Source organism: Parus major, chromosome 3, assembly GCF_001522545.3.
Source record: "Parus major isolate Abel chromosome 3, Parus_major1.1, whole genome shotgun sequence".
Classification (NCBI taxonomy): domain Eukaryota; kingdom Metazoa; phylum Chordata; class Aves; order Passeriformes; family Paridae; genus Parus; species Parus major.
The window spans coordinates 16,544,888-16,572,225 of record NC_031770.1 but is presented as its reverse complement, the minus strand read 5'-3'; the positions used below and the strand labels follow the sequence as shown (position 1 = coordinate 16,572,225).

At 42.3% G+C, this 27,338-nt stretch overlaps 2 protein-coding genes and 1 long non-coding RNA gene across 13 annotated transcripts in view; 1 reads left to right on the top strand and 2 right to left on the bottom strand.

Annotated features, from left to right (window-relative positions):
- Window positions 1-15,779, top strand: part of EPHX1 (epoxide hydrolase 1) — a 34,938-nt gene extending 19,159 nt beyond the window's left edge. For 4 of the 7 annotated variants that reach the window (XM_019005983.2, XM_015621654.3, XM_015621656.3 and 1 more), the window contains exons 2-9: window positions 4,185-4,369; window positions 5,736-5,916; window positions 8,128-8,355; window positions 9,141-9,270; window positions 9,899-10,113; window positions 12,152-12,260; window positions 13,210-13,335; window positions 14,758-15,779. In XM_019005983.2, coding sequence (XP_018861528.1) covers window positions 4,190-4,369; window positions 5,736-5,916; window positions 8,128-8,355; window positions 9,141-9,270; window positions 9,899-10,113; window positions 12,152-12,260; window positions 13,210-13,335; window positions 14,758-14,983 — 1,395 coding nt within the window. In that variant the 5' untranslated portion in view covers window positions 4,185-4,189 and the 3' untranslated portion in view covers window positions 14,984-15,779. The other 3 variants (XM_015621655.3, XM_015621657.3, XM_033513271.1) reach the window with 3 other exon arrangements.
- LOC109022557 lies at window positions 15,142-20,963 on the bottom strand. The gene is made up of 3 exons (XR_002001522.2): window positions 19,794-20,963; window positions 16,718-16,825; window positions 15,142-16,053 (listed from the first exon to the last, which is right to left on the bottom strand). It is a non-coding gene; the product is annotated as an uncharacterized LOC109022557 (long non-coding RNA).
- Window positions 20,964-23,002: 2,039 nt separating this feature from the next.
- The window catches only part of TMEM63A (transmembrane protein 63A), a 31,251-nt gene continuing 26,915 nt past the window's right edge, over window positions 23,003-27,338 (bottom strand). For all 5 annotated transcript variants that reach the window (XM_015621650.2, XM_015621649.3, XM_015621652.2 and 2 more), the window contains 3 exons: window positions 25,718-25,833; window positions 24,716-24,778; window positions 23,003-24,116 (listed from right to left, as the gene is read on the bottom strand). In XM_015621650.2, coding sequence (XP_015477136.1) covers window positions 23,946-24,116; window positions 24,716-24,778; window positions 25,718-25,833 — 350 coding nt within the window. In that variant the 3' untranslated portion in view covers window positions 23,003-23,945. The remainder of the gene's footprint in view (window positions 24,117-24,715; window positions 24,779-25,717; window positions 25,834-27,338) is intronic.

Sequence of the window (27,338 nt, the reverse complement as noted above, 5' to 3'; positions counted from 1 at the left end):
ACAAGTGCTGTGAGTTTTTGAAGTTCTTTATTGCTGTGCTGTGACAGTTCTTCGGTGGGGTTGTTTTTCCTTCAGGTCTCTAGGGAAGAGTAACCTGCAATTGTGCTCTTTGGGCAAACCGACATGTAAACAGAGATGCTGCAGCAAAGAGGTGCCTTCTTGGTAAAGCCAGACGTGGGACTTTATCTAAGAGAACGAAAATAAACAGAAAAATCACTTCTAAATTGAGCTGTTATTTCACCTGCAGAGTAATTATTAATCAATAAACCTTGTATGTCTCAGAGCGTGCCAAGTGCTTTGAGCTCCCTCGCAGTGTGATGGTAAACCAGTCTTGTAGAGCAAATGTTACTAACCCTAAGCCATGATTAACTCTGGAAGCAGCAGAGTCTCATTGCTTCAGCCATGCAGCATTAGTTTTGCACTGACAGGGTTTGGTAGCATCCTCGAATCTGTGGGTGTTGCACATCATTCATGGCAGCTGGGCTGTGTTTGGGCCAGAACGCATTTCCAGCATTAAGGTGAAGGTCTGCACAGTTGCTTATTTCTCCAAAAACATGTTTCAGATGGATTCTAATGCTGAAATGGATGGGCACTTGTAGAAGGAGAGGGGGATTTTACCATTAAGCTGTTGCATAGGTGACCTCTCTGAAAATAAAGAGCACTGTGCTCTGGGGCATCTCTTCCTGTGTATTGATGAAGACAAAACAAGAGACAGGACATAGCTTTGATGTAAATAATAATTGCTCTAATCCTGTGGACCTCTTAGTTCTGATGTTAATGCACAGACAGAAGACAAATGAAAATGCAAAAAGGTGCTGAAAACCAGGAGTGTTTCCAACAGGGAGCTGTAAGACACTGTAAGGAAGTTTTGGGGGTTTCTTGCAAACATACTTCTCGAGACGTGCTTGGCCTTCTTCAAGGAGGAGCTTGTTTTTAGGCTATTTACTGGGCCCATTGCATTTCAGCATTTTTCTTTCAAAACATGTTTTTAAAGCAACAAACCAAAAGCATTCCTCCTTGAACTCTTTAGGATAAAAGTACTGTCTAAGGTATTTAAGTGTTGTCTGTAAACAATATCCACCCTGGAGTACAGCAAAGTCTCAGAGGACCATGGAATAAATATAAGTATTTCTTTCCAAGATCTTGCCTTTGGTCACATAAAAAGAGGAAAAAGCCAAACCAAAACATGGATTCCCTTTGAAGCACTCATTTATAAAGGCAGTGTGCCAGTGTGGTTGCATCGAGAGACTTCACACAATAAAACCACCAGCACTTTGTTGTTGACATCTCTGAAAACTGAGGGTAGAAAACTGTTATTGTACCTGTTTGTCCTTCCACATTCATGGTGCTGTATTGCTGCATGGTGGAACAAGTGTTAAGGAGCTGATACCTTCCATTTCACCACAGATCTCAGTAATGACTAGCTGAGGAAATTCTGGTGCAGATGCATCACAACTGAGGCTGCTCTGTGCTGCTCAAACAACACACAAGGGTTCCAGGGAAGCAACTTGAATAGTGAACTTGGGAAATCACTGCTCTGAGCAGCCTCCTCTGGGCCCAGGCTGGAGCTGTTGGTAGGGAACGTGCTGCATCCCAGCAGCTCATCCCTCACAAAACAATCCTGTTGAGTGAACTGGTGCAAGTTAAAATACTGGTGACGCACTTGGTCCTTCCCTTCCTGGGCACTCACCAGAAAATGTGACACAGTTGGAGCTTTGGGACCCGTGATCATTATAATCAGGAATTTTACAGGCAGTTTCAAGGGAACTGGGAGAGATTGAATACAGAGTATCTCTGTTAGCAAAAAATAATCCAACCCATATCAGAGGCAGCTTCTTCCAAGTCAGGATGACATCTCTTGCAAATCAATTTGTCACCAGCCTCAACTATCTGCAATAGAAGACAGGATTCTTGTGAGACGTGAAGCTGCACTCAATCCCTCCCCAGGTCTCCTGCTGCAAAAATTCTGCTTTCTCAAGTGTCCTTGAGAGCAGATGAGGGGTAGCAGAAATGGCTCTCTAGCTCTGGGCACTCCAGTGCCTTAGGACACGAGGGTTTCTCTCTGAGGAGCGGGCTGACGTTGTGTTCCTGGGCAGAGCAGCTCCGTGTTGGGTGCTGTGCCTCGGTCACGGTGCTGGCAGGGGCTGTGGTGCTGATGTAGCAGGAGCAGGAGAAAGGGAGCTCTGTTTTGGGAGGTAGCCCGGCCTGAACAACGGGGCTGGTGCTGACAGCAGCGCTTCTGTTTGCTGGGGGGCTCTGGAAACAGATTGGAGTTGGCCAAGAGTTTGGATTTTTCTGTGTGGTGTTTACATAGTTATGGTGGTGAACCTTGCTAGTCTAGACATGGCCCAAGTTGTGTTGTGATTTCGGGGAAGTTGCTGTTTTTCTCCATGAAGGCTTAGGAGTAGAAATGTTATAAAATGCTGTGGTAGGTATAATTTCTATGTAAAGTGCTCTGAGGTTTCTAGAAGCCCCTCCAGTTCTGCTTTGCAGTAAAATTTAATTGTGCTCAGGATGCTCCTAAACTGCATTGGTCTGTGTGCTGAGGCAAGCTGAAATCGGATAAACTTTTTAATTCTGGGCTGAGTTATGGCCTGGGTGTTGTAAAGGTGGGGAAAGAGTGTTGTCTTGCACTCCAGATAACATTGTGAAGAAAAACAAGTGGCAGAAATTATGGAAGCACCAGTGAAACAAATGAACAAATCTTTTCAGTGCCTATCATTCCCAATAGCTTCAGCCTCTGAGGATTCTGGCACTTTCAAGGCTGTAGCACTTGCATGTGTGAAAAATAGTTGGGGGTTTTTTGGTGTTTTTTTGGTTTTTTTTTTCCCTGTAGCTTGCTCAATCTGCAGTGCCCGGCTTCTGTACAAGTGTTTTATGGGTGCTTACCTTGACTTATATATTTACTTATTTTTTGTCAGCCACTAGAAAATTAAACTCAAGAAACTGACTAAAACCTGTCCTGTCACATAAAGGCACTTAAATGATTCCATTCAATTTAATTCCTGCTCTAATCCTGTGAATTCCTGTTAACTTGTGTTAAAATTCCTGTTTTGATACAGGAGTAAATTTGGTCTATTCTAATGACTCTTTGGGCCATTCCAGAGCATCAAATTACTCTGCAGCAGCAAAACCAACAAAACCTTCTGGCTCTAGAGAGAATAAAGACATTCTGGGTCATAAACAATACTTGCCCTACAGAAGTTTTGAAATACTTGATGTCTTAGCAATTCCCCAGAAAATGAGTGTTTGAAGCACAACATTCTTTAAAATTATGCATTAAAATGATGACACTACTGTTCCCCAAACCATCTTACAAATGTTTCTTACACTTACAGGCATGCTCGAAAATGTTAATTATTAAATACAAGTCTTAGTGGTTTTTTGTACTTGCAGCACAAAACAGTCCAAATATATTCAAAATGGATTTTTTTTTGTTATTGTTGGGATGCTCTGTTTGACTGAAGCACAGCAGCCCTGCAGCTGGGTTATGCAGATGTGCTGTGAAATCAGGTTGTTCTGCACCTTGACAGATTTTTATCACTTGGGAATGTGATCACATTTTAGAGCATGGGCTTCTGTTTTCTCTTTAAAGCAGTTCACAGGGAGAAGGAAAGGGAGGGTGTGACTACCCTTTGCACTGCTGTTCAAGGGTTGTGCAAATATATCCCTGCTCCACTTCCTGGCTGACTCGGAGGTACAAGGTGGCTGCCCTCACACTGTTCACCTTTTATTCTGTATATATATGATTTGTTTTTCTTTCCTTCTGAATCTACAGCAGTAGAAGTGTAAGGCTTGCTGAAGAGAACCTCTGCCATGGGAATTGTTGGGGATCTAGAGCTTCAGAGGGAGAGAAAGCATCAAATGTGAATTATATCATTGCAATTAAGTTATATTTATGTTATATCTACATTATAATGACTATTTAATTGCCACATTGTCTCTTTACTTGCTTTAAGTTCTGTTTTTATTATGTGTCTTTTATTTAAAACATTTTTTCCTCATTTGGGCAGGTTAAAACATTTTATTTCAGAAATTTCACAGAAGTGTCAATATCATGTGAGTGCCAGGACATCCTGTAGCTGGAATCCTGTCTAAAATGGGAAAACCTCTGTAGTCTTCACAAAGAATGTGTGTCTCTCTGAGCTGATTGAGCTCACCAGAATTCTGTTCCTCTCTTGCAGGCATCATGCTGCTCGAGGTGTTCCTGGTCCTGGGGACACTCCTCATCTACTTCTTATTTTCCAAGAAGAAGGAAGAGATGCTGCCCTTCAAAGATGGCTGGTGGGGCAAGGGACAAAAGCCTGTGACTAAAGAAGACTCAAGTATTAGGCCATTTAAGGTGGAGACCACAGAGGAAGAGCTGAGTGTAAGCAAATCTCTGTGCTGGGGGATGGAAGGAAGAAATGGCCAAATAGATGCAGAATGTATTTGGAAGTAATTTTTAAATTGAACCAATAGAGTGCCAGTGATGTCCAGGCCTTGGGGGAAGGGATTTTTCAGTACTTCAGAAGATAGGTATGAATAGGCAGATCTCACTGTATAATTTTGTTCTCAGCTGGTTCTTGCATGATTGCTGGTAAATAAACCCACTCTGCAAAGCCTAATAAACATAAAAATCATATTACAGATTACTCAACTCTGTTTTTCTGTTTGTGCATTTTCCTCAGTTTGTGTAGACCAGAATAAGAACAATGTCTTTTTTTTTTTTTTCCCCTTTCTTTCCAAAGCAATTACAAATACCTCATTTTCTTGACTGCTTTATGTTTGCAGCTGTGTTGGATGCTGATTCTTCTGTAATTAATAGTCTACTTTGGTCAACACTAAATTACTGTGGTAATTACAGTAAACACATACGTTGCAGAATTTGTTGGATAGAAAGATTTTGATTGTGTGTGTTTAAGCCAGGGATTGAACGATTTCATAGATCTTTGTGGAGTCATGGTTCAAACAATACTCATGGGATTGCTCATATTATTAATTTATAATAGATTCCTAATTTCTCAGCAAGGCCTGGGTTTTTTAACTCTTTGCTTGCCCTTCTTAGTAGTATCAAGGGACACTGGTCTCCATTATGTTTTCCCCTTACACCACAGACACTAAGATGGATAATTTCTAATTTAGGTTGAGCAGGATTAGATTTCCAGATCTGCCTTTCAGCTACTCTGTGGTTCTGTTGGCAGTAGGAAGGGGCTCTTGGCTGTCCTTCCCTGCTGAGTGTTCTTGCAGTATCCAGCATCCCCTGTATTCCTGGAGTGCAATGGGAAGGTGACTGTCATTGTTATTCCAGACTGGCAAACTTTAATTTCAAACTTTCTGTTTATGCAAAATCCTTATGAATGTTTCCTGGTGAAGACCTCCTACACCTGGGTTTGGGTAGGAAAGCAAAAGGTTTGGGCCAGATCCATGCATTGACTGTGAGGAAAGTGCCCTGGAAAGGCTCCTTGAAGCCACAGCAGTGCCAGCAGAGCATCTTGCCCTCTGTGGTTCTCAGCCTGGCAGACAGGTTAGGCAGCCCTGCAGAACAAAGGCTGAGAACAGCTGTGAATGGAAGAGGAAGGAGGCCATCTGGAGGAGGAAAAGAACTGGAACAGTGACGGAGCATCAGCAAAAGGCACAGGTGTCCAATTAGAGATGTTATATCATTGTTCTCATTTCATGGGGGAATAACTAGAAATCATACACAGCCCAAGACACAAGTGCTTTTAATGTCTCTTCTCTCTTTTTTGCTGTAGGATTTATTTAGGAGACTTGACCAGGCTCGATTCACTGAGCCACTGGAGAACAGTTGCTTCCATTATGGAACTAACTCAGTGCATCTCAGGAAGGTTGTGTCCTACTGGAAAAACCAGTTCAATTGGAAGAAACAAGTTGAAGTCCTCAACAAGTACCCACAATTCAAAACAAAGATTCAAGGTGTGTAGTTTTTCCCCTTAAAATATAAATGGCAATAGATAAATTTGTCTGCAAGGGAACTTGGTGGGAAGAAGGCTGTGGCTGTGTCATAGGGCCTTCCCTCCCTGGCTGCCACAGTCTGGATCTCTCGCATCACTGCTGAAGGAGCTGGGATTTCCTTGTAACTGAAGCCTTTAGGACAAGGAATGACAAGTGGAATTTCCTGTGCATGAGCGGGCTGTCATCTGGTGTTAACAGGAGCCAAGCATGGGTGTTTGGAAGCAGAAGTGGATCTTAAGGTGTACACATGTTCCCTGCCTCGCATGCAGTCGTGCAAAAATTCCCACAGATGTCTCCTCCTGCTCCTTGGAGCTGCCCAGCTGCCGCTGTCACAGTGAGGCCATCAGCCTGGCAGCCCTCCTCAGCTGGGCTGGTTGTCCCTGCCTGGCAGGGCAGATGTGCTCTGCTGCACTTCTTCAGGCATTCCCAGGCCTAGGAATGCACAATGCCTTTCCCCTTGGGTTGATGTGCTGCCAGGTGTGAGGGAATGGTTTCTCTTCAATCAGAGCACACTGTACCTCTCCAGAGTTCATTCAAGCCAAGGTCTGCTGCTGCTGGAGCTTGGTCAGACCGGGCTTTTTAAAATGCTCAATTTAGGATGGTGCTTGGGTCATTTGTGGCTGCAGTCCTGGATCTAGAGCACAGTAGGCAATTGTCTCACAAGATGGCAAAATTTAACCTTAACAGAGCATTTTGCTCTGTTTTTACTTGCACCCATAACTGTGTGTTATTTCAAATGGTGTGGTTTGCCATAATATTTTAAATGGATTTGGGATAAACGGTGCTACATAATGGTTAGAGCATAAAGCATTTATTTAAATGCTTAAATGGTTAGTGCTGAAGAAGATAAAAACAGAAAGTCTTCCCTTAAAAAAGAAGAAAAAAGCACCATCTGAGACAAGAAAGGGAGAAGCAGCTAAGGACAATGCTCTATGTATAGCAACAGGAAGGGAAATTTCTGTGCTGGGAAAGATTACAGAGAGGAGATATGAAAAGACAAGGTCAAACAGGCTGTGTATCAGATTTCTACCTTCTGTCATCACTTGAAAGCTTTTCAGAGAATACAGAGATTCACAGAAGTGTCAAGGATGGGGAAATCTCAAGTCAGTGAAAGACGGTGGGATCACTGGTAGAGTTGATGTGAGTAAAATATACTTAAATACATCAAGAAATGAGGCATTCAGGCTCTGCTGAGAACAAATTCCTGTTTCCTGGAAAACAAAGCCCTGAGTTAGTTTGAGGAAGAGCAGCTCACCTGAAGCAGGTAGTGCAATGCTGTGTGAAGCTTTCCTGCTGGAAAAAAAGTCACAATGGAATCCACACTGCAGATTTTACCTTTTACTGAACAAGCAGGAGACTGGTACTAGAACATAGGTCCCTGTTTACTCACTTAAAGAGATACTGAAAGCATAGGATAATGGGTAGGAAAGAACTACAAAAATGAACACTTTAACTCTCTTTTAGCAAGGCATAAAGTCCCCAACTCAGCTTGATTGGTTTATCAGCAGATAAGGTGTGTGACCTGATTACAGAAAGCTTCCACAGACAAAGAATACTTAGTGAAGGCTTTTCAAATTCCTTTTGTGTAGCATTTAGGGTCAGTGGCTGGGGACAGAAGCCAGACACGTTCAAATGGAAAGTAAGGCATGCGCAAAATGAGGAAAGTGATTCATGCCCCCAAACAAACAGCTGCAAGTTGTGATGGATTCCCTATCTCTTGGTGCCTTCAAGCTGCAATTGTAGGCCTTTCAGGAAGAAAAATCTGTGGCTGACTGAAGCCTATCCTGTGCCACGTAGGGACATTTGGGTAAAATCTAAAGGCACTTGGACTAAATGATGTAATTGTCTCCTCTGCCTGTAAGCTGTGTGAGTCACTGTGTTACTGTTGGTAGATTGCTTCACTTCTGTGTCTTAATTTGCCAAATTATTTTAAAAAAGAAGTAGCCAACCTGATTTGGCTGCTGTGACGCTTAATTGCCCATTATAAATTACTTTAAGGTCCTTGGATAAATGTATCCAGAGAGATGCAGTGTCTTTGCACACTCACCATGAAAAAGGACTGGAGAAAAGCTTTATTTGTAATCTGTTCTGTGATTACTTTCAGTGTTGTGATGTAATTCAGTGATGTGACAGTAAATTTGGGCATGCTAATTATTGATTTTATTTTTACAGGCATTGATATCCATTTTGTCCATGTAAAGCCTCCTCGTTTGCCTGAAGGCCAGGCTGCAAAGCCACTATTAATGGTTCATGGTTGGCCTGGCTCATTTTACGAGTTTTACAAAATTATCCCTTTCCTGACGGATCCTGCAAGCCACGGTCTCAGTGATGAGCACATTTTTGAAGTCATTTGCCCATCTATCCCTGGTTATGGTTTCTCAGAAGCACCCCACAAAAAAGGTATGACACAAGAGAAGAAGCTGAACCCCCACAAGCCCAGTCTCACAGCGAGGCAGCCTCTGTTAGCAGAACAGCAGCTCCTGTCACATACTTCTTGTTTTCCCAGTGAGGAAACAGAGATCCTGCGTGTGGTGTGGGAGGAGGGAGATAAGGGGGTGACTGGGTGACATCACTGGCTGGTTTCTGGAGCAATGTGTAGGTAATTTGAAAAGAACCATAAAAAGCTATGAAGTGACAACTCAAGAGTTGTAATTGCATCCATGAATTGTCTGTGAGTGAGCAGGTAGGGTAAATTTAATTTGTTACTGTTCCTTTTGGGTGTTTTGCATCCACATTCGACAGCATTGTACAAGTAGGTGAGAAGGAAGAGTTTAAACAAAGCAGTTCATGTATCCACATGGCAGATTGCAGCCAAATACCTGCTTGCCCAGCTTGTGCTCTGAGTTTAAAGTGGTACTGAATTTAGTATTTAATTGCATGTGCAGGTGAATGACGTGGGCAAGGTCAGGTTTGCTTTTCTCTGCTTCCCTGCCTTTGATTTTCATGGTCAGTGTTCAGAGCAGTGGAGAGGTCTGTAACAAAGGCTGGAGTTTGTTCTCCTCATGGTTTCTGCTTGCTCTCTATGTTTGGATACTAAGCAAGGGCTTCCACAGAGTCAGGCAAGGAGAAATGGACTTGCAGCTTTTGAGGAACTTGAATGTTGCCACAATGTGGAGAATCAGTACTGCAGGATCAGAAGTTTGGGTGGAATTAATGCAACAAAAGTGTTCTGTCTTTTAATGCAGACTTCAATTCTGTGAGTGCTGCTTCTGTTTTTTATGAACTGATGCTCAGACTGGGATTCAATGAGTTCTACACCCAGGGTGGTGACTGTGGCTGGCTCATCTGCACCAACCTGGCCCAGATAGCTCCCAAGTGAGTACCCCCTTGGTCCTGCTGTTTTACTCTGTGAATAGTTATTTCCTGTGCACTTGGGAGTTCCTGCCCAAGTCCTTGCTGTGTGGTTTCTCTCTTTGGTGCTTAGTGTTAAGCAAAGATCCAGAATTACATACTCTAGGTTATATTTAATGTTTTTTTCTTTCAAACAGTTGTGCAGTAGTTTTGTCATGGCCGTGCTGAGGTCTGGAGTAGGACAAGTACTTGTAAAGAAAAAAAAAAGGAGGATTTGTGACTTAGTGCCTTGGAGTGTGTGCTGATTACTGACAGTTGTCCTTTTGACTTGTCATTGTTGTTTGAAAAGCCACGCTACAACGGGCAGCTGAGGTCATGATGTCATTAACAGGCTGGAATTCAAGTATGTCCGTTTTTGCTAATAACATTTTAAATATTACAGGTCACAGCACCAAGCCTGGCAGAGTTCAAGAAGCATTTGGACAATGCTCTCAGGCACATGGTGTGATTTTTGGGGCTGTCCTGTGAAGGGCCAGGAGTTGGGCTTTGATAATCCTTGTGGGTCCCTTCCAGCTCAGGATGGTTTATGATTCTAAACACAACAGCTTGAAACTTTTATTAACTTGTGGGGTTTTTCTGTTTTTGTCTTTAGCCATGTGAAAGGTCTCCATTTAAATATGGTCTTAGTTTCGAAGCTGGGACTCACTCAGCTGCTCTCCGTCCTGCTGGGCCGGTACTTCCCAGGGCTCTTCGGATTCCAGGATGAAGATGTCAGGAGGATGTTCCCCTTCTTGAAAAAAGGGCTCTACAAGATCCTGTCTGAGTTTGGCTACGCTCACATACAGGCTACAAAGCCAGATACTGTTGGTAAAAAAAACAAAAAAACCCCCCACAACCTTTTTTTGAGCTCAGAATACTTAAGTCTCTTCCCTTTAGTTGTACTTTCATAGAAACAAAATGTACTACTTAAAATATGCATAAAAGAATTTTTTTTTGTAGTGTATCTGCACATCCAAACTGAGTGTGCTCCAAGTGCCACTGACCTCATTTTCCAGTTTTCATAAATAAAATAGATTGTTTAATATTTTTCCACTTCTGCTATCACTGGGGACTGTAATTCCATTTCAAATGCAGCTCTCCTGAGAGCAAAAGATGATTTTTTCTCAGAGAATGGATCACATTCAAATAATGTAAACTACAAGAAGCTTTTAGCTGTAGCAGCACACAATGTAGCTTATTTATTATAGCAATAAGTAATACCTGAGAAATAAAATCAAATTTCATTTTCACTCGTTGTTCTGAATCACTTGCAGACTTTCACGGAAAAAAAAATTGTAGCTATGAATGTTCTTTCTAGATGAGCTAGTCACTCAGATGGTTTAACTCTGAGAATTAAGTGTTTCCATTTCAATAACATCTTTTGTGACTGATTTGGACAACTGAGTCAAGAGTACTGACTACATTTGAGTTTGGTGCAGCAGCAATTCACTGATGGATTTTATTAAAAACGTAACTCAGATAAATATTTCTTAATGGTTTTCCATAAGCTTACTTACAGAGGCAGAGGTATGTTCTAAAAATGTGTAGGCAAAAGGATAATTGTATAGATTTAAGATAATTTTGCTTCCGTTGAGTTTTGGTTTCTAAAAATTGCCAGTCTTTTGTGCTTTAGGAAAGAGAGGGAAGCTGATATCTGGAAGATGCCTAAGCCATGCTCCTGCTCAATCAGAATTCTGGCTGATTCTTCTCCTTACCAGTCACTTGTGGTCTGTGTAGAGCAGTCTGTGCTGGGAACCAGCAGCCAGTCCATGATTTGGGAGCTGGAGCATTTCTGCAGTTCTCCAAAGGACAAAGAGAGCATCAGGGCAGTGGCAGGTTCCTGAAAGGAGAAAAACACTCTGAAGAAATTTCTGACAGAAATGCCTGCATTCCAAGTGCTCTGAGGACCAATGTCCATTTTTCTCTATGTAAAACAGATGCACTCTACTCACAGTGAGTAGATGAGAACAGGCAATTGCTTGTCATGTCCAGCACATCTGGAAAGTGCTCAACAGAACTTTTTCAAACACTTGCTCTTTCAGTCATCAATAATAGTTGCTTAATAAATGAAATTCCACTGTCATTTTTAAATAGCAATTACTGATGAAATTGTGCCAGCTGCAGTGTTAGGCACCTTTCTGGAAGGCTGGGTTTCATGGGTGGAACTTCAAATATGTTGTTGGTCCTTGGGAACAGCTTTTTCTCATGTTTTTCTGAGAAGCTGGGACAGTTTACAGTCCCTTGTATTTCACAGCTCTAGGATGTGTGATCAGAGTTCCAAGTGCAGGTGTGTTCTTTCTGTCCAAGAAAAGCAAACTATAAAATCTATATGGAGGCTTGTTCTACATGAAGGCAGTTTGCTACTGCTAATTCAGAAGATGGACAATTTAGTAGAGCCTTGCTGTTCTTTAATGACTTTCCAATAATCCTTAAAATGTTTTTGCTGTTAGATAATGCTGCAAATCCTCCTGGTCATGTGTAGGCATGTGGGGTTTGGCTCTGTAATGCTGTTTAATACATGACAACTTCCAGATTAATGGAAGCAAACCCTCCTTGGCACATAGAGCTTAATCTTATTAGCTTACCAGAAAAAAAGAAAAGCCAGCAGAAATCCAATACTGTTACATCAGTTCAAAAAACGTTCAATGTGAGCTAATGTGGAGCCTGCTCGTTTGCAGATACTTTCAGTTTATGATTTGGCATTAAATGGCTCCAACTCGCTGTACTATTTTCTTTATTTAAGAAAGCAGATGATGGAACAGCTTTGTAAAGTTACATCCCCTGTATTATAAAAGGCAGCTTCTCTAACACTCTGAGTTTAGTAGTTGGATATCAGTTACAGTTAAATTTTCCTCCTCCTTTACAGGCTGTGGTTTAAATGACTCTCCTGTGGGACTGGCTGCATACATCTTGGAGAAGTTTTCTTCGTGGACTGATATGGAATTCCAGAATCTAGAGGATGGAGGACTAGAGAGGTAAGCCCTTTCTCTCCTGCCATGTTGGATGAGGTGACTAAGCCCAGAGTCCCAGCTGAAGTGGTCACCTCACACCTCTGGGAGTCTGTAGTGACCACAGCTGGTGCAGGGCTGCACTCCAGCACACACAGACAAACAGGCCATGGAGGCTGATGGATTCCCTTCCCACTTCAATCTCCTAGAAAACAAATACACCCTGCAACTCCTGGATATTAAAAACTGACTTATGGGGATGAATCACATTAGGAAGCAAAATCTGACAGTTTAACCCATATTAGGATGCTGGCAACTCATGATTCATTGTAATACTGACAGTTAACTCTGTGAATTGGCTCTGGATTGACTGTTACTGCTTCATCTACCTACCACTTGCTAATAAAGGATTATGTTCAGTGTGCAGCAGAAATCAGAGCTGAAGTCCCCTTTGAGAGCTACCTGTCAGGAATGGAGAGAGGGGCCATGCTATGGAAAGACCCAGTTGCAGCAGATTTGCATGGAATGTTTGCACAGCTAATAATTTTATATGAAACATGCACTGTTTACAGCACATGTTGGCCTGTGAGGCCTCTGTTGAAGGCTCATGGTAGTATTGCAGATTGTCATTAATAAATGGCACAAGCTGTTCATGTGCTGCTCTGCTCCCACCCTCCCAGTCTGTGGACAGGAGAGACTGCCATGCTGGAGCATAAGGTGCTTGTTTGAATCTGTCTTCCATGTAGGAGTGAAAAAGTCACTTCCCAGTTTGTGTCTGAAAGCCTTTATCATCCTTAATTGGTCACTGGCAGACAGAGGGGGATTAATAACTCCACTTCTCTCTTAACCAAATTAACTATTTTTTTCCTATAATTCTTTTTTTTCCTTAAAACCAAACCAAAGTCAAGCCCCTGCTAAAGTGATGGAAGTAAGTTTTCAGTTCTAATTAAGCAGTCTCTTGTGCTTGCCTCTTCAGGAAGTTCAGCCTGGATGATCTGCTCACCAATATCATGATCTACTGGGTGTCAGGCTGCATTGTCTCCTCCATGCGTTTCTACAAAGAAAACTTGGAGAAGGGGATAGGCACACAGAAGCATGAAAAGTAAGTGTGGCTCCTTCTTATAGTTGCATGCCTTATAGATTTCTGAATCCTGAGAAAAAACACTGCTTTATCACAGTATTCCTCAGGTATTTGGTGTGCTGTGCTTGGGAAACATGGTGCTTAGGTAGGAATCCTGAGCCATCAGTGAGGAGATGTGACTGGAGGCACTGCTTGAGTGCCTCCCATTCATGGTATATCCATGTACTTCCAGATTTTATTTCAGTTACTAAATCAGCCTGTGACTGAGTCACACAGTCAGTTTTGTTTAGTGTAGTTGGTTTAGTTTTAGTGCTTTTCTGGACATGCTTTGCCTGTTTCTGCAAAAGGCCTGAGTCCTTCCTTTGGAAGCAACTTCAGCCTGCTGACAAACTGCATCACTGAGGAGTCAGTGAGACTGATGTGCCTGCTGCTGCTCAGACAGCAGCTTGGTTGCATGTACTTGTGTCAGCTTGAGTATGAGTGAAGGCTTAAACCTGCCCCGAGGTATTTACAACCACAGCTTAGTGCCATGGTATTTATTTAGCTGTGAAATGATGCTCCCAGGAATCTGACTCAGTTCCTGAAGCCGTTGTGGCTATGCTGTGGGCAGTATTTTGCTCTGGTTCTGCCTGCCTGAGATGAGCCATGTGAGCTTCTATGTATCTAGAGGACAGTCTCAAAGTCTTGTGTAAAGTTCTGACCTCAGGCTTCCAGTGGCTATGTACCCAACACTTCTTGTACCTACATTTTAAAGTCTTTCACTTCTGACAGTGCAGCTTATGTGTATGGGATATTTAAACCAAGGAAATTTGGCTCTTAAAACAAGCACAATCATTTACACCCCTCAAATCCAGTTACTTCCTTACACTTCCTAATGTGCAGAATGTTTTGTAGTGTGCCTTTGGGCCAGTTAAAAGCAAGAGCTATTTTACAAGGTAGAGTCTCACATATAGCAATGTTGTTTCTGAACTAGTCTAGATTATTAGCACTCCTCTCTTCTCTCCCCATATGAAGTAATTGTTCTCCTGCCTACCCTCCAGTTGTCCTGCCAGGCTTAGCATACTTGAGTGGTTATCTTCTCTGTAAATCTCTCTCCAGCTCTAATCAAATTGTGTGCCTGCCCCTCAATTTGAGCCCTCTGTATAGCAAGAGGAAGTTTGCTGCTCTCCACCTCCTAGGGCTCTCCTCTCCATTTCTATGCACCTGAGCCTCATGCCCTGGAGCCCTTGCAGAATTGCTTTAATATCATTGTATGCAAAAAAAAATAAAAAAAAAAAAATTCTCAGGAATTAGAGGGTTGTCTTCAGTTTTAGGATCTGGAAGTTAAATTTTTAACGCTTGACAAGAGTGTGTCCAACTGTTTAGGAACATTTCCTCGGGACTTTTGATTTGTTACAAATTTAAGTGTTTGGAAGACGACAGTGATTCTCTCTCCTCTCTCAGGCTCACAGTACAGGTACCCACTGGCATTGCCTCCTTCCCTAATGAAATCCTGCACACACCTCAGGCTTGGGCCAAGAAGAAGTACACCAACATCGTCTCCTTCCACTTCATGCCTCGAGGTGGCCATTTCGCAGCCTTCGAGGAACCTGAACTTCTTGCTAAAGATATTCTGCAATTTGTTGACAAAGTAGAGAAAGAACAACTCTGGAAAAAGAAAGGGGAATAACTTCCCTAAGAAACAGCAGGGTAATTACTTTTAGCTTAGCACATGTACAGGGCTTACTAAGTCTACTGTAATTAGATCTTACTGCTGACCAGATGTGAGCAAGGACAGAAAGAAAAATGCAGTGTATCTCCAAAATCCCAATGGATTTTGGGTTGGGCTTTTTTTTTTTTTTTTTTTTTTTTTGGTTCAGCTAGGCTAAGAAAGTAGCATAAAGAGGAGTACTTGGGTATCTTCTAAACCACTCTGTAGTATTCTTGACTCTTTCTTTGAGATTGAAAAATAGACCTCACAACTACTAATGTACCTAGTAACAGTTTAACTGTTATGAAGGGCTTTTTTTTTCATGGCAGCAGTAAAATTTGAGATGCTGTGAGTATAAAGTTCCTTACATAAAGAGTGGGGAGCAGCCTGGCAGGACCTAACTTGCATGAGTGCATGAATCAGCATTGAATCTTTAAACTGCCTTCTGCTTGCTGCCTTTCTCTTCCAGCCTGGGCTGTAAAGCAGCTTCCTGGCTGTGAAGAAGCTGGACTGCCCTGTGCCATGCTCCTGGGATATGTGAGGAGCAGCTGAAACACACAGGTGCCTGTAGCTCAGTCCAGGAGGAGGGGCTGGGTAGGAGTAACTACAGCCTCAGCTACCTCTGCACTGAATTTGTACTCTTAAACCATAGCCCTAGATAGGCTCAACACACTGTTGCTTTGCACTGCTATGGCAGGGTATTGTAAATACCTCTTGCTAAAGAATAAAAACATGGCTGATTCAAAAGTAAAAGTGCATTAAATATTTGAATAACTCCTGTGTGATTCTTTTCATTCTTTTAACAACTGAGATTTTGCAGATACCAGCTAAGAGAAGCATCAGCTCAGAACCTATCAATTCTGTACTGCATCTGTCACAAAGGTCAGATTGAAGGCAAACTGCTCAAAGCAAATTTAAAGGCTGTATGGCTTTACCAGCTCACGTCCCTAGTGTGTACAGCTGAGCTTCAAACAGGTCTGAAACCATCTCCAGATGACTGATTTCAGTGTGGTTTTATTCTCCAGTCACTTCTGATGTCCTTCTCTACTCTGAAAGCACAAAGAAATACAATCTATCAATAACAGTTGCATGGATTCGTATTATTTCACGATATTGAGATGGAAGCTAAGATCAGAAGCTCAGCAGATCCATACTCCATCCCACAAGGTGTTAGACATAAGCATACCACATAGTTTATTTCACAGAAGGCAAGTGGATTCTCCTGCTGAGCACATTCAAATCCTAGTGCTGAAAGCCACCAGCAACCCTGACAGAAAATTGTTAGGGCAGATGGGCTGTGGACCTGCCTGGATCAGTTTTCTGAGCAGAGATGAGACCTCTTGCTCCCTCTGCCTGCTGCATCTGGGTGCCAGTAGAGTAAGGCAGAGGACTCAGGTCTTCCTACTAGATATGATCCTCAAGTGGTTCCTTGAGTTCTTTAAGACAGCTACTTGCTTCCAGAATAGCAGTGAGCACTAATTCCATGCTTACTTGTAAATGCTTTCATTTAGTCAAAATTTGTGTTCACAATTTTGAATTTATGCAGATTTTGAATTGATGCACAATTTTGAAGTGATGCAGGCTAGTCACTCAGGAGAAAAACACAGAATCATTCCCTTTGAAACAGACTCTCTGTGGAGAAGACCCTCCCCAGACTTGTTTCAGGAGCAGTGAAGTGAAAGAGGGCTCCTTATTCAGGAGGAATTGGCTCACCTCTGGCAAGAACAGCTGCTACAGGCACCACTACACACCCTCCTGCACAAGTCTGTCCTGTTCTGCTCTTCACACCAGGCTGCTCTTCAGGGTTTGATAAGCTACTGTCTGAAAGAGAGACAAATCTGTACCTAAAAGGTCTAGATTTTAGGAGTTTGAAAATTATAACTAAACACCTGATATACAGCACAGTTCTGAATTTTGATGTCACACTTCTCAAACCTTAAGCCCAGAGCTACCAGCAGCTGTTGCTTATCACCTACTTACCTACAGTTAGATAAAAATGCAGTGAAATACTATACAAAGTGAAAAAGTACGAAATTAGCTGTACAGCAGCTGTAAAACCTGCCCTCAGTTCCTCTTCCCTTTTCAAAATAACCCTCTAGTTTTAGCAAAACACAGCCAACCCAGCACCTGTAGGGCAAGGTTTAATACTAATGAAGTGTCTGTGAGCCATGGTAGCATCTGCATCTCATCCTGTAGCAAGGGACTCTCCCAGGACCCTGAGATCTGTATTTGACAAGCACCTTGAGTGAATCCAGATTCACTTTGGATACTCTCTGGTACTGGCTACAGGCAATTATTCGGTACAGATAACCAGAAATAGTTTTAACGTTGCTGTTAGCAGGTAACTGCATATCAGACTATTGTAATAATAATAATAAGCAGTACAAAAGGACTCCCTGCTCTGTTACAATTGTTCTTATTTATGTCAGCCAGGACCTGCCATTCAGCCAGGGAATTTTCTCTAAAAAGGCCAAATGTGATGCTCCTGGGCTGGCTCAGCTGGTTCTTGGGAATAAGGCTCTGAAAGAGTAGCTACAGCCTTCAGGATAACACAGAATCTGGTGGCACTTGGATGCTCAAAACATTCTATTTTCCTCCAGGGCCATTTCTTAGTGAAGCTTCAGTTTCTGGCCCAAAGTTGCCCCAAAGTCCCTGCTCAAAGAAACTGCTTCCCTAAAAGCCATGCCATATTAAGTTATTCCAAAACATGCATTTATCCCACGCTGAAACCAGAAGTAGCTGACCTAAACCCTGCTTTTTAATTATCCAGTTATAGCTCATTAAGAGTCTCGATAAGGGGTTTGGAACCACGGAGATGCCACTGAAAATAAACAACTTGCACTCTTCCTCCCCAGCTGAAGTGCTTTGGAAAGTGTCTGCTTCTGGTATGGAAAAATACGAGTAAGGTCATAATCTTCTCATACAGCTCCAGCTAAACAAACTCCCACTACAACCAAATTTGACTTCTGATTTTTAAACTGCAAACCATAATGTCCTGAAAAACCCAAGTCACCATATGCAGCCTTCGGACATTTTACACAACAAGACAGGACTTTATATACATTAAACAAAAAAGTCAGGCATTACTCAGGTCGTGAATGGAAAAAAATATGATTAGAAATCACACTTTTGCAAGAAAAAGGAAGCGAAACCATCATTTAATGATTTAACAATTCTGTTTTACAGCAGGTGCAATATATAATATGAACTAAATGAAGATACATTTTTGTCAAAGAGGAGTGGAAAGCTCCTTCTGGGTGCTGTGGAAAGAGACAAGGAATAAATCCATATTGATTTCGGTGTAGCTTATTTTAAAACACTGAGAAATGATGCTGCTTGTTTTACTTGCTGTAATAGCACTTCAAGGAACATAAGTCACACTAAAACTGTCTTGCTCAGGATTAGTTTTCTTTCATGGAAGAAATACCCTGTGCAGCGCCAGACAGCCCTGATGGTGTTATGCCAGTGCTGCTAGAAGAATTAGCCCCATTACAATTGTCAGTTGTCTTCTGGAGAGCAGATATTTATAAACAGTTCTGTGCTGAGTGACAGCTCCTTCCCCTGGCTAGGTGTAGTCCAAACCCCAGGCTTCCAAATACCTTCCTGACTGGATTTAAAGATGTTGAGGATGATCGTACCCTCCCCGTGTTTAATAACTGAATGTTGCGGTTTTGAGGACATGATGAACAATAAAAGATATTTAAATTATGAGTTTCATCACCTTCTTAAATAAAAGATAATCCTTTGCAGCAGTAGTTCAAACCACTGCAGGTGATCAGAGGGAGTGCAGCACAGGGAAAAGATGAGCAGAAACACGAAGGGACAAACTCCAGTCAAGCATCCAGTCAAAGAACCAACAGTTCTTAAGCAGTATCTCACACAAACTGAGCAGAAGAACCCACTGCAGAACACAGATTATGTCATTCTCCTATCTTCCCCACTCTTTTTCTTTTTGAAGATAAAGAACTTAAATTATTCCTGTTAAAGGTGCTCAAGTGATTTATTTCTCAATTTTTGCCCTTTTCTTGCCAGAAGATTCTGATTCCTCATCTCAAAAGGGAATTAATTCCTCCTAATTTAGGAATATTTTTGAAGTTACAGATTTAAAATATAAAAGGACAAGAAAACCCTACTTCATTCTCTAAATCTAGAACACTATCTTAAAGAATTTCAATGCCTGCAACCAAATTATGGGACTTAGCAATTCTTTGAATCACTTGGGGGTTTTTTTTCCATTTTTATCAGTAGAGATAGCTGCTGATTTTGCTTCTCTATGTCTGTAGATGGAGGGGAAAAAATACTGATAATTTGCCTTAGGGGAAAAAGCCTATTTAGAATTCCAAATAAGTTTTGACATGGATCATCTTCACTTGAAAGAAGCAACTCAGTGCTTTACATTTCAGGAGAGCAGGCTATAAAAAAAGCCAGTCAGTCTGAAAATCCAAGCACAAACCAGCACCAAATGCATTAAAGATTTTCATACAGAAGGAAGGCCAGCTGTGCACAAAAATACATCTCTCTTACATTTCCTCAGCTCTCAGTCTTCCTTCTGTACTGCAGTTTTTTATTTTTTTTATTTCAATGGACATCTAAGAAACACAACAGATAGGTACCTTTCAAAACCAGCCACTAACTTCTATCACACACTTTCACCCTTTCGTGCCACTGCATAAAAATGGGAGATTCACAATCACACAGCAGTAATGATGAGACAGCAACAAAATTTGGCTCCTGTTTTATTTAGGAGCACCTTATGACATACCATACATTGGATTTCTAGAACTCTTACCTTCAACATCACTTTTGAGAAGAGTGCTTTCATTAATTATTAACCAGCACTTAGTTAACCACTCAGTCTGGGAGCAGATACAAACATTTCTCTCTCTCCTTCTTGGCTATTTACAGTCCCACCCATTTCCACTTGAAGTTGTATTGGCTGCAGCTGAGATGCTCTGTTCTAACCAACAGGATGTGGGATACAGAGCAAATGCCATGACTTCACTCAAGATCCAAAAAATTATAGGGAAGAATGTTCCATTATAATGACCCAGTCTTCAGTCTCTCCACTTTTAGTTGCTTCCTTTCTTTTTTTATCCTTCAGACAGCTGTCCTCAGAAAGAAAAAAACAAATTCTGTACTTCTGAAATATCTGAAACAGGAACTTGCAGCTGTTACAGACAGGTGACAAGCAGAATCCTTCAAGAAGTCTTGTCTAGATAAGACAAAGAAGGAATTTGCAAGACCACTGTCAGATAAGATACGTGACCCTGGCCATCATTTGGAATTAAAAGTGTGCATTTCATTATATTGTTGGGGTTTTGAGACAATAAAGGGTGTCTTTTCTTTGCAATCAATAGACTTGGGATAAAACTCTTCTCCCCAAATCTTCTGCCTCTCACCTCACTTTTGCCAAAAGCCAGGTGAAAACTCTGTAGTCTGTTGCTTCTGGGACAAGCCCACCTTCTTGAAGAGAAGGCTTCAAAAAGTAAAAGGCTTCCAAACACTCAGAACCAGATTATCTGTAGAACAGATACAAGAAAACTTCAGTTGTGCTGCCAGCATGTGTGGGCAAGCAGAGCTGGGAACTGGACCTCTGTAAAGAGCCAGAAAGAACATGGCCTACTGCTACACTGGAGCACTTGTAAAAACTTAGCCAGCACAAAGATCTGCTTTTGGCTCAGGATATGGGAAAAGCCCAGAGGAAAACAAAGCATGAACGTGTGCACCTAATGCAAATGAGAAATTGCAATAATTTGTGTGTTGAGGATGTGTTGTAAGAGGGCTGGAGGTGAGCCAGATGGGCCTGGCACACAGAATCCTGGCACAGAGCTCCATGTATTCAAGCAAGCCAAGGATTCTGAGCTTCAGCAAACCATGTAGCATTTTCCTCACTCTGGAAAAAATTCATCTTCCCTGAAGTCTTTGCAGAGGTGTGCCCTGTACAGTATCAAATGAGCTCCATCCTTCAAAATGTCAGAGGCTGCCCCCCTCAGCTGTGTCACAGAGAATCCCATCACAGACCACGCTCTGGGGCTTCCTCCTGTGGAGGGAGAGTGTCAGATTGTCCGGGATTCCTGCAGCCGGGAGCACTGCTGGAGGTGGCTGCTGGAATGTTGGGAAGGACTTAGCAAGGAGCAGGGAGGGGGAGGCGCTGCTCCAACTGAGCAATGCAAGGCAAGCAGCAGGCGCTGGATCTCAACAAATATGGCTTCTGGGAGCCACAATCAGCAACTCCAGCTGGGCCATTTGCTTAGGCTGCCTGCCAAAAGGTTTATAAAAAGAACAGTAGAGAATGTGCCACGGCTTTAAATATGAATTTCAAATACAGTGCAGCCAATATCCACATTTGTTGAGGCTTCTATCCCTCAGCTTTTCTCTAAGGCTCAGTCAGGAATGCAAGGAGTTTCTCCTGCTGATCTAATTTTATCCCCTCCCAGATATCCACCAGCATGAAGGAATGAAGTAGAGCCAGGGCAGTTTCCTAATTACTTCCAGTTCTCAGAGAGGGACCCAAAAGATAATAGTGAAGCAAGCACAATACAGCAAAGATGCTAAACCAGCCTATAATTTGTGTGTTGCTGTACACAGATCTTGTGATAATTTACTAATAGGTGACCCTGAACTTTTCTCCAATTGGTGCCTGTCCTAATACCACAGACATTTTATGAGTTTAACTGCAACAGAGCACAGTGACAAAGAGGAATTGCTGCTACACAGTAAGTGAAATATGCAGGTGATTTCCCCATCAGACACATGAATTGGTTCCTCAAATGCCAACAATGACTTTTTAGCAAGATGTAACTTTCCATTACTTTGGAGGTTTTCTATATTCTATGTGCAAAGCACCTCAGCATGACTGGAGGTGGGTTTATTCAAGTTCAAGTTCCCTGCCTGTGCTGAACTTGTGCCAGCCACAAGGAATGTCACCACCCAGGTTCAACAACCTCCCAGGCATAAAAAGGAAATCAAATCATTAAAGGAGTTTTGTCCTCATTATAACACATAGAACCTCACAGTGATTATCAAAAGTCATCTGTCAAAAAAAGTGTGTTATATCACAGAGCAGAAAACCCCCACAGCACCAGCACAGTAAACAGGTCAAGTGTGGTAGCTGAATGATTTATTTGATTCTTCAGTAAGCATGCACATAAGCATCCACTGCTGCTGCAGACACCTGGATGAGATGGGGTAGTGCAACTAGAAATGAGTCAGAACAATCACAGGTTTCTGATCTAATTAACACAACAAACTGCCTCCTCCTTGTGTCCTCACATCTGCATGAGACTCACAGATGAGTAAAATATGTGGAGTCTGTTGGGTTCTTCTGGCTTCTTGGTTCGAACACCAACCTGGAACGGCAGTGTGTGCACAAGGTACACACCACGTCATAATGCCATGATTGCTAAAAATCAAAATGCATAAACACACACATGCACAAAACCCTGACTAAACTGCACCACTGAAGTGAGAGTACTGAACAGTCTGACAAATTCATGCCCCCCTCACTAGACAAGGCTTCTCACCTGCCTTTTAAGAACCAGAAGGTGCATCTTCAGCTAACAGGATGGGAATGGGGCTCAGAGGTCCACAGGATCCTTCTTGCAGTGGGCAGGTCTCATGCTCAGCACTTGTCTGAGTGCTGTTCTTGGGAAGCTGGAGGCAGTCCTGCAAGACACTGAACATCTGCACACACTTATGGCACAAGGTCTCCTTCAATCTCAAGATTGCTGCTTACAGACATGCTAGAAAAGGTCAAATTCAGGAAATAACAGTTTAACAACAAGCAAAGAAACAGAGGACCAAAAGCTTCTCCTACCCATAGGTCACGAAGATTTATCCCCTAGAGAAATCCAAAAGTATTCAAATTCCTCATACTGTCATTCTAAGGCTTGTGGCAGTGCTTTTATGAAGAGTTCATGACCATGCTGTGAGGCAGCCAGCAAAAGGACTGCTTCAACACACAAGGAAAAAGAATAAATAAATCAAGACAGCCTGAAATTTTTCTAAACTCAGTATTTTATTGCTCCATGATTATTAGTTACACTTTGACACATTGCACTTCGGAATAGATTAGCACCTACTACATAATTAAAAAACTTAGTATCTTACAACTCATATAATTGGCACTATAGAGAAAACCCAGATACCTGTCATTTTAACCCAAGACTAAAAGAGATAAAATGTTTACATCCTTTATTGTTGGCAGGTGAACTTTCATTGTGGAAGGCCCTTAAAAATAGTGAACAGAAACTAACAACCTAAATGCCCTCCAAAAACATATAAAAACAGTATCAGATAAATCACTCCCTTCTTTATACCAGCCTTTTTGCTTTGGTACTTTTAGTACCCAAGTGCACAGTAATTCCCTCATCTCTTTCAAGGAAAAAAAAAAAAAAAGTAACATGATCAAAACTATGCTGACTACTTTGGGTGAAAAGAGGAGAGACTCCCACACACCATTCTCAGCACCCACACAAACAGTATTTTCATCAAAAGTGGCATTGTCTCAGGATTTAACACATCCCAAGAGGTTTATAAATAATAAATGTTGGGGATTTTTAAAAAGGGAAGAATTATTTTGAATAAATAAATGACAGCTCTAATAGTTGCATTGGCTTTGGTGACTAGTTATCTGTATGCAGCATAAGTTATCTTCATAAGGCAAGTGATGAGATAGCAAAAGTGAAGTCCCTGAGGATCAACATCTCCACATTCAAATTGTTTGTTTCACAATGTGTGTAGACAGCCTGGAAAACAATCAGTCCCAAGGCATCTGCTTTTTAATCTCCCAGCACAGCTGCAGACCACACAATGAATTATTTCTGTACCTCTTCTGCAGGCAGGAATACATAGGTAACACCGAATACTTAGTAGGAGGTGGCAGGGAATTAGTTCTGCTAAACCTGGGCCAAGTGCTCCACCTTGTGTTCGTCCTCGGCACTCAGGGCGAAGCTCCCCCTGCCTGCTCCACAACTGCAGGTCCAGCGGCGTAGCTTCTGATTCCTTCTGCCTGGGAACAAGTGTTGTCCATGGTGCCATATGACTGCTGCTCCGTGGGGGCCAGCACCGTCCTTTCAGTAGGATGAGGACGTAAAACCTGGGGGACGTACATCTGAAATCACAAGTGAAGGGTTTTAGTGGTCTCTCAAAGCACAGTGCTGGGATAACTCACCCAGGAGAATTTTTCCCCTTGTCACTCTTCTTTTCATCCTTTTCCCATTCTTCACCTTAACACCTCAGGCCTTTTGCACCCTGCTGGAGGCTTCCTGGTGCAACACCCGCCTGCACCTCTTGACTGTGGCACAAAGGCCAAAGGTTTTTCCTTCTACCTCCATCCTACATCCTTCTCGGTGACATGGCAAGCAAGACCTGCTACACGTCACAACTTTCAGAATCAAAGCAGTGGCAACTGTTTGGCAGCTGTCCAGATGTGAGGCCCTGTCTGGGGCAGGGCACAGAACACAGCACACAGAGCTGCTGGAAGCAGTGTGTCTCAGCTACTCCTAAAACGGCAGCCGAAGGTACCTCTGGAACACCACCTGGGAGCAGTCAAGGAGCCCAGCTGCAGAACTCTCTGGTCCCACATGCACGTGGGAAATCCCACAGTCCATTCAGACTAGTATGTCCTACACAAGCTCTTTGGTAAGTGGAGTGAACAATTAAGTTTTTCTAGTAAGCATAAGGGAATATTAGTAACTCTTAGCTTCTTACAGAAGATGTTGGGACTGTTGGTACATCTGTGTCTTTTCCTCTTTCACCTTGTGTGTCTTCAATCTGTAACCAGCAATAGGTGGGGAAAGAGAGAGAGAAAACATCAAACTGGTGAGTGAAGACAACACACACAGATCATGAGCACCCAAAACCTGCACAGACAGATCTCAGTGCAGTGCTGACACTCTCCACAAATCCTTCTACACAGAATCATAGAAAGGTTTGGCTTGGAAGGGACCTTAAAGATCATCTAGTTCCAAGCTGTCCCATGGGCAGGGACAACTTCCACTAGACCAGGTTTCTCCAAGTTCCATCCACCTTGAACACTTTCAGGCATGGGGCATCCGTGGCTTCTCTGGATAACCTGTGCCAATGTCTCAACAAACCCACAGCAAAGAATTCCTTACTATTACCTAATCTAAACCTACTGTCAGTTTAAAGCCATTTCCCCTTGTCCTCTCACTACAAGCTCTTGTAGAAAGGATTCATCTTTTTTTGTAGCCTCCTTTCAGGTACTGGAAGGCCGCAATTAGGTCAACCCAGAGCTTTTTTTTCTCCAGGCTGAACACCCCCAATTCTCTCAGACTGGCCTCATAGCAGAGGTGCTCCTTCCATCTGATCATCTTGGTTGTCTTCTCTGGACTCACTCTAATAGGTCAATGTCCTTCCTGTGCTGGGAGCCCAGAGCTGGATGCAGCACTGCAGGTGGGGTCTCTCCAGAGCAGAGGAACAGAATCCCCTCCCTCAACCAGCCATACTGCTGGGGATGCAGCCCAGGATACTTTTTCCATACTACTCTTTTTTCTCAAATTCAGTTCCTGTGGACACAGATTTTCCACTCTGCCAAGCAGCCTACTTGTACTACAGACCCTCTTCAGCCATCTTATCATGAACCTTTGTGAACAAACTGCAAGCAGGAAGGCAGGGACAACCCAGCAGGAATAGCTGGTGCTCCATCAAGCACACTGGTAGGTGCTGAAAAGTCAGGTATCCATCACTTACCCTATAATTCAGTGGACTCAGGTACTTGAAACAGCCAAAACAAGTGTAAGCCAAGCAAATAACAATAGTGATGTTGACAACCAGCAAGGTAAACATGGTTGTAGGTGCTTTAAAACCTAGAAAAATATCCAGAGAATACAATATAAAAATGCATTGCCGAAAAACCCAACAAAACCAAAAGAAGTCTTTATTTATTCTCCTCATTTTCAGAAGCCTCATGGATTTTTTTTCCTTAGAGGAATGGGCAGCCCAGTTCCAGCCACAAACAGGATAATGTCATCGTATACCAAGTTCTCCCACTTTTCCTAGAGGCCAATAAAGGCTGCTGTAGTACTTAAATGATCGACAAGACTCAGAGTGATTCTTTTCCTCCCTCATTCATCCATTTGAACCCACTTCTTAAATACTTTCATTAATGATCTGTGAAATACAATATTAATTACATTGATTATTTATGATGATGGCACAAAATTGGATGGTTTGCCATCAGCTCAAAGGGATGGAGGTAGGGGAGAGGAGAATCAAAATGATCTTGGTAGATTAGACCACCCCACCTGCTTTAAAGGATAAAAAAAACCCCAAACAACCAAACCAACAAACAAACAAATAAAAAACACTCAAAAGCAACAGCAAGATAAAACTGTATGTAGAAAACAGAAAATAAGTACAATTTGGAAGGAAGAATAAAATGCAGATATGAGGATAACAGTAGCACTGCTGCTTACAACTTCTGAAAAGCAGTCAGTAGTGGGATGGTATCAAAGAACATGGGAAAAGGGGAAAATGGAAAAAAAAAAGACAAGTCTCTGGCACCTACACAAAATAATTCTATTTAGTGCTATTAAGCCTTCAGCTGGGTAGCCTTGTGTACAATAAAATACGGACAGAACTGGGAAGAATCCAAGGAAAAAGATTAAGAGAAGAAACTGTAAATATGAACTAGGCTGACAGGTAAGTTTTAGTTCAGAGAGAGTGCAATAAACTATAGGAAAGGACATGGTTGCCTAGTATGGAAAAGGTATTAAAGATTACAGTGACTTCTTATTTTCCAGATCCACTAGGGAAATATTCTAAAGAAATTAATCTCATTTTGCAGTAAGGATTACTTGAATAGGATATTAGGAAAAAGTAAATGCTATTGCAACCCCTAGCTGTTTCCAAGCTTCTCCAGACAAAAGAGGCAACACCAACCCTCAGACATTTTTATGGTAACCCCAGCATGTGCAGTGGCACAGAATAGAGAAGTTTTACACTTTAGCAGGTTATAGATGCCCTGCACAGGTCTGTTCACAAGGTGAAAAACACCTCACACATGCAAAAAACAAAACCGAAAAAGCCCTATAAATACATCACTATTCAAACCAAGAAATGAAGTGAAAAAACCCCCCTAGGGGTACTCTGGAGTGTCCTTCAGAGGAGGTTGTTTTTCTAAGCACAGGTTACATGAGTATTTACCAGATGGTAAAGTGTGTCTACACCAATGCCAATGTATGGTGCAAACCACAAGGCAAAAAGTCTCCTACACCAGTTTCCCCTGCACTGTATCCTCTGAACTCCTGCCTGCCAACAGCTCTGGAGAACATGGGATTTAAGTGACTGTCCCAGGAGGGAGGGAGGGAGG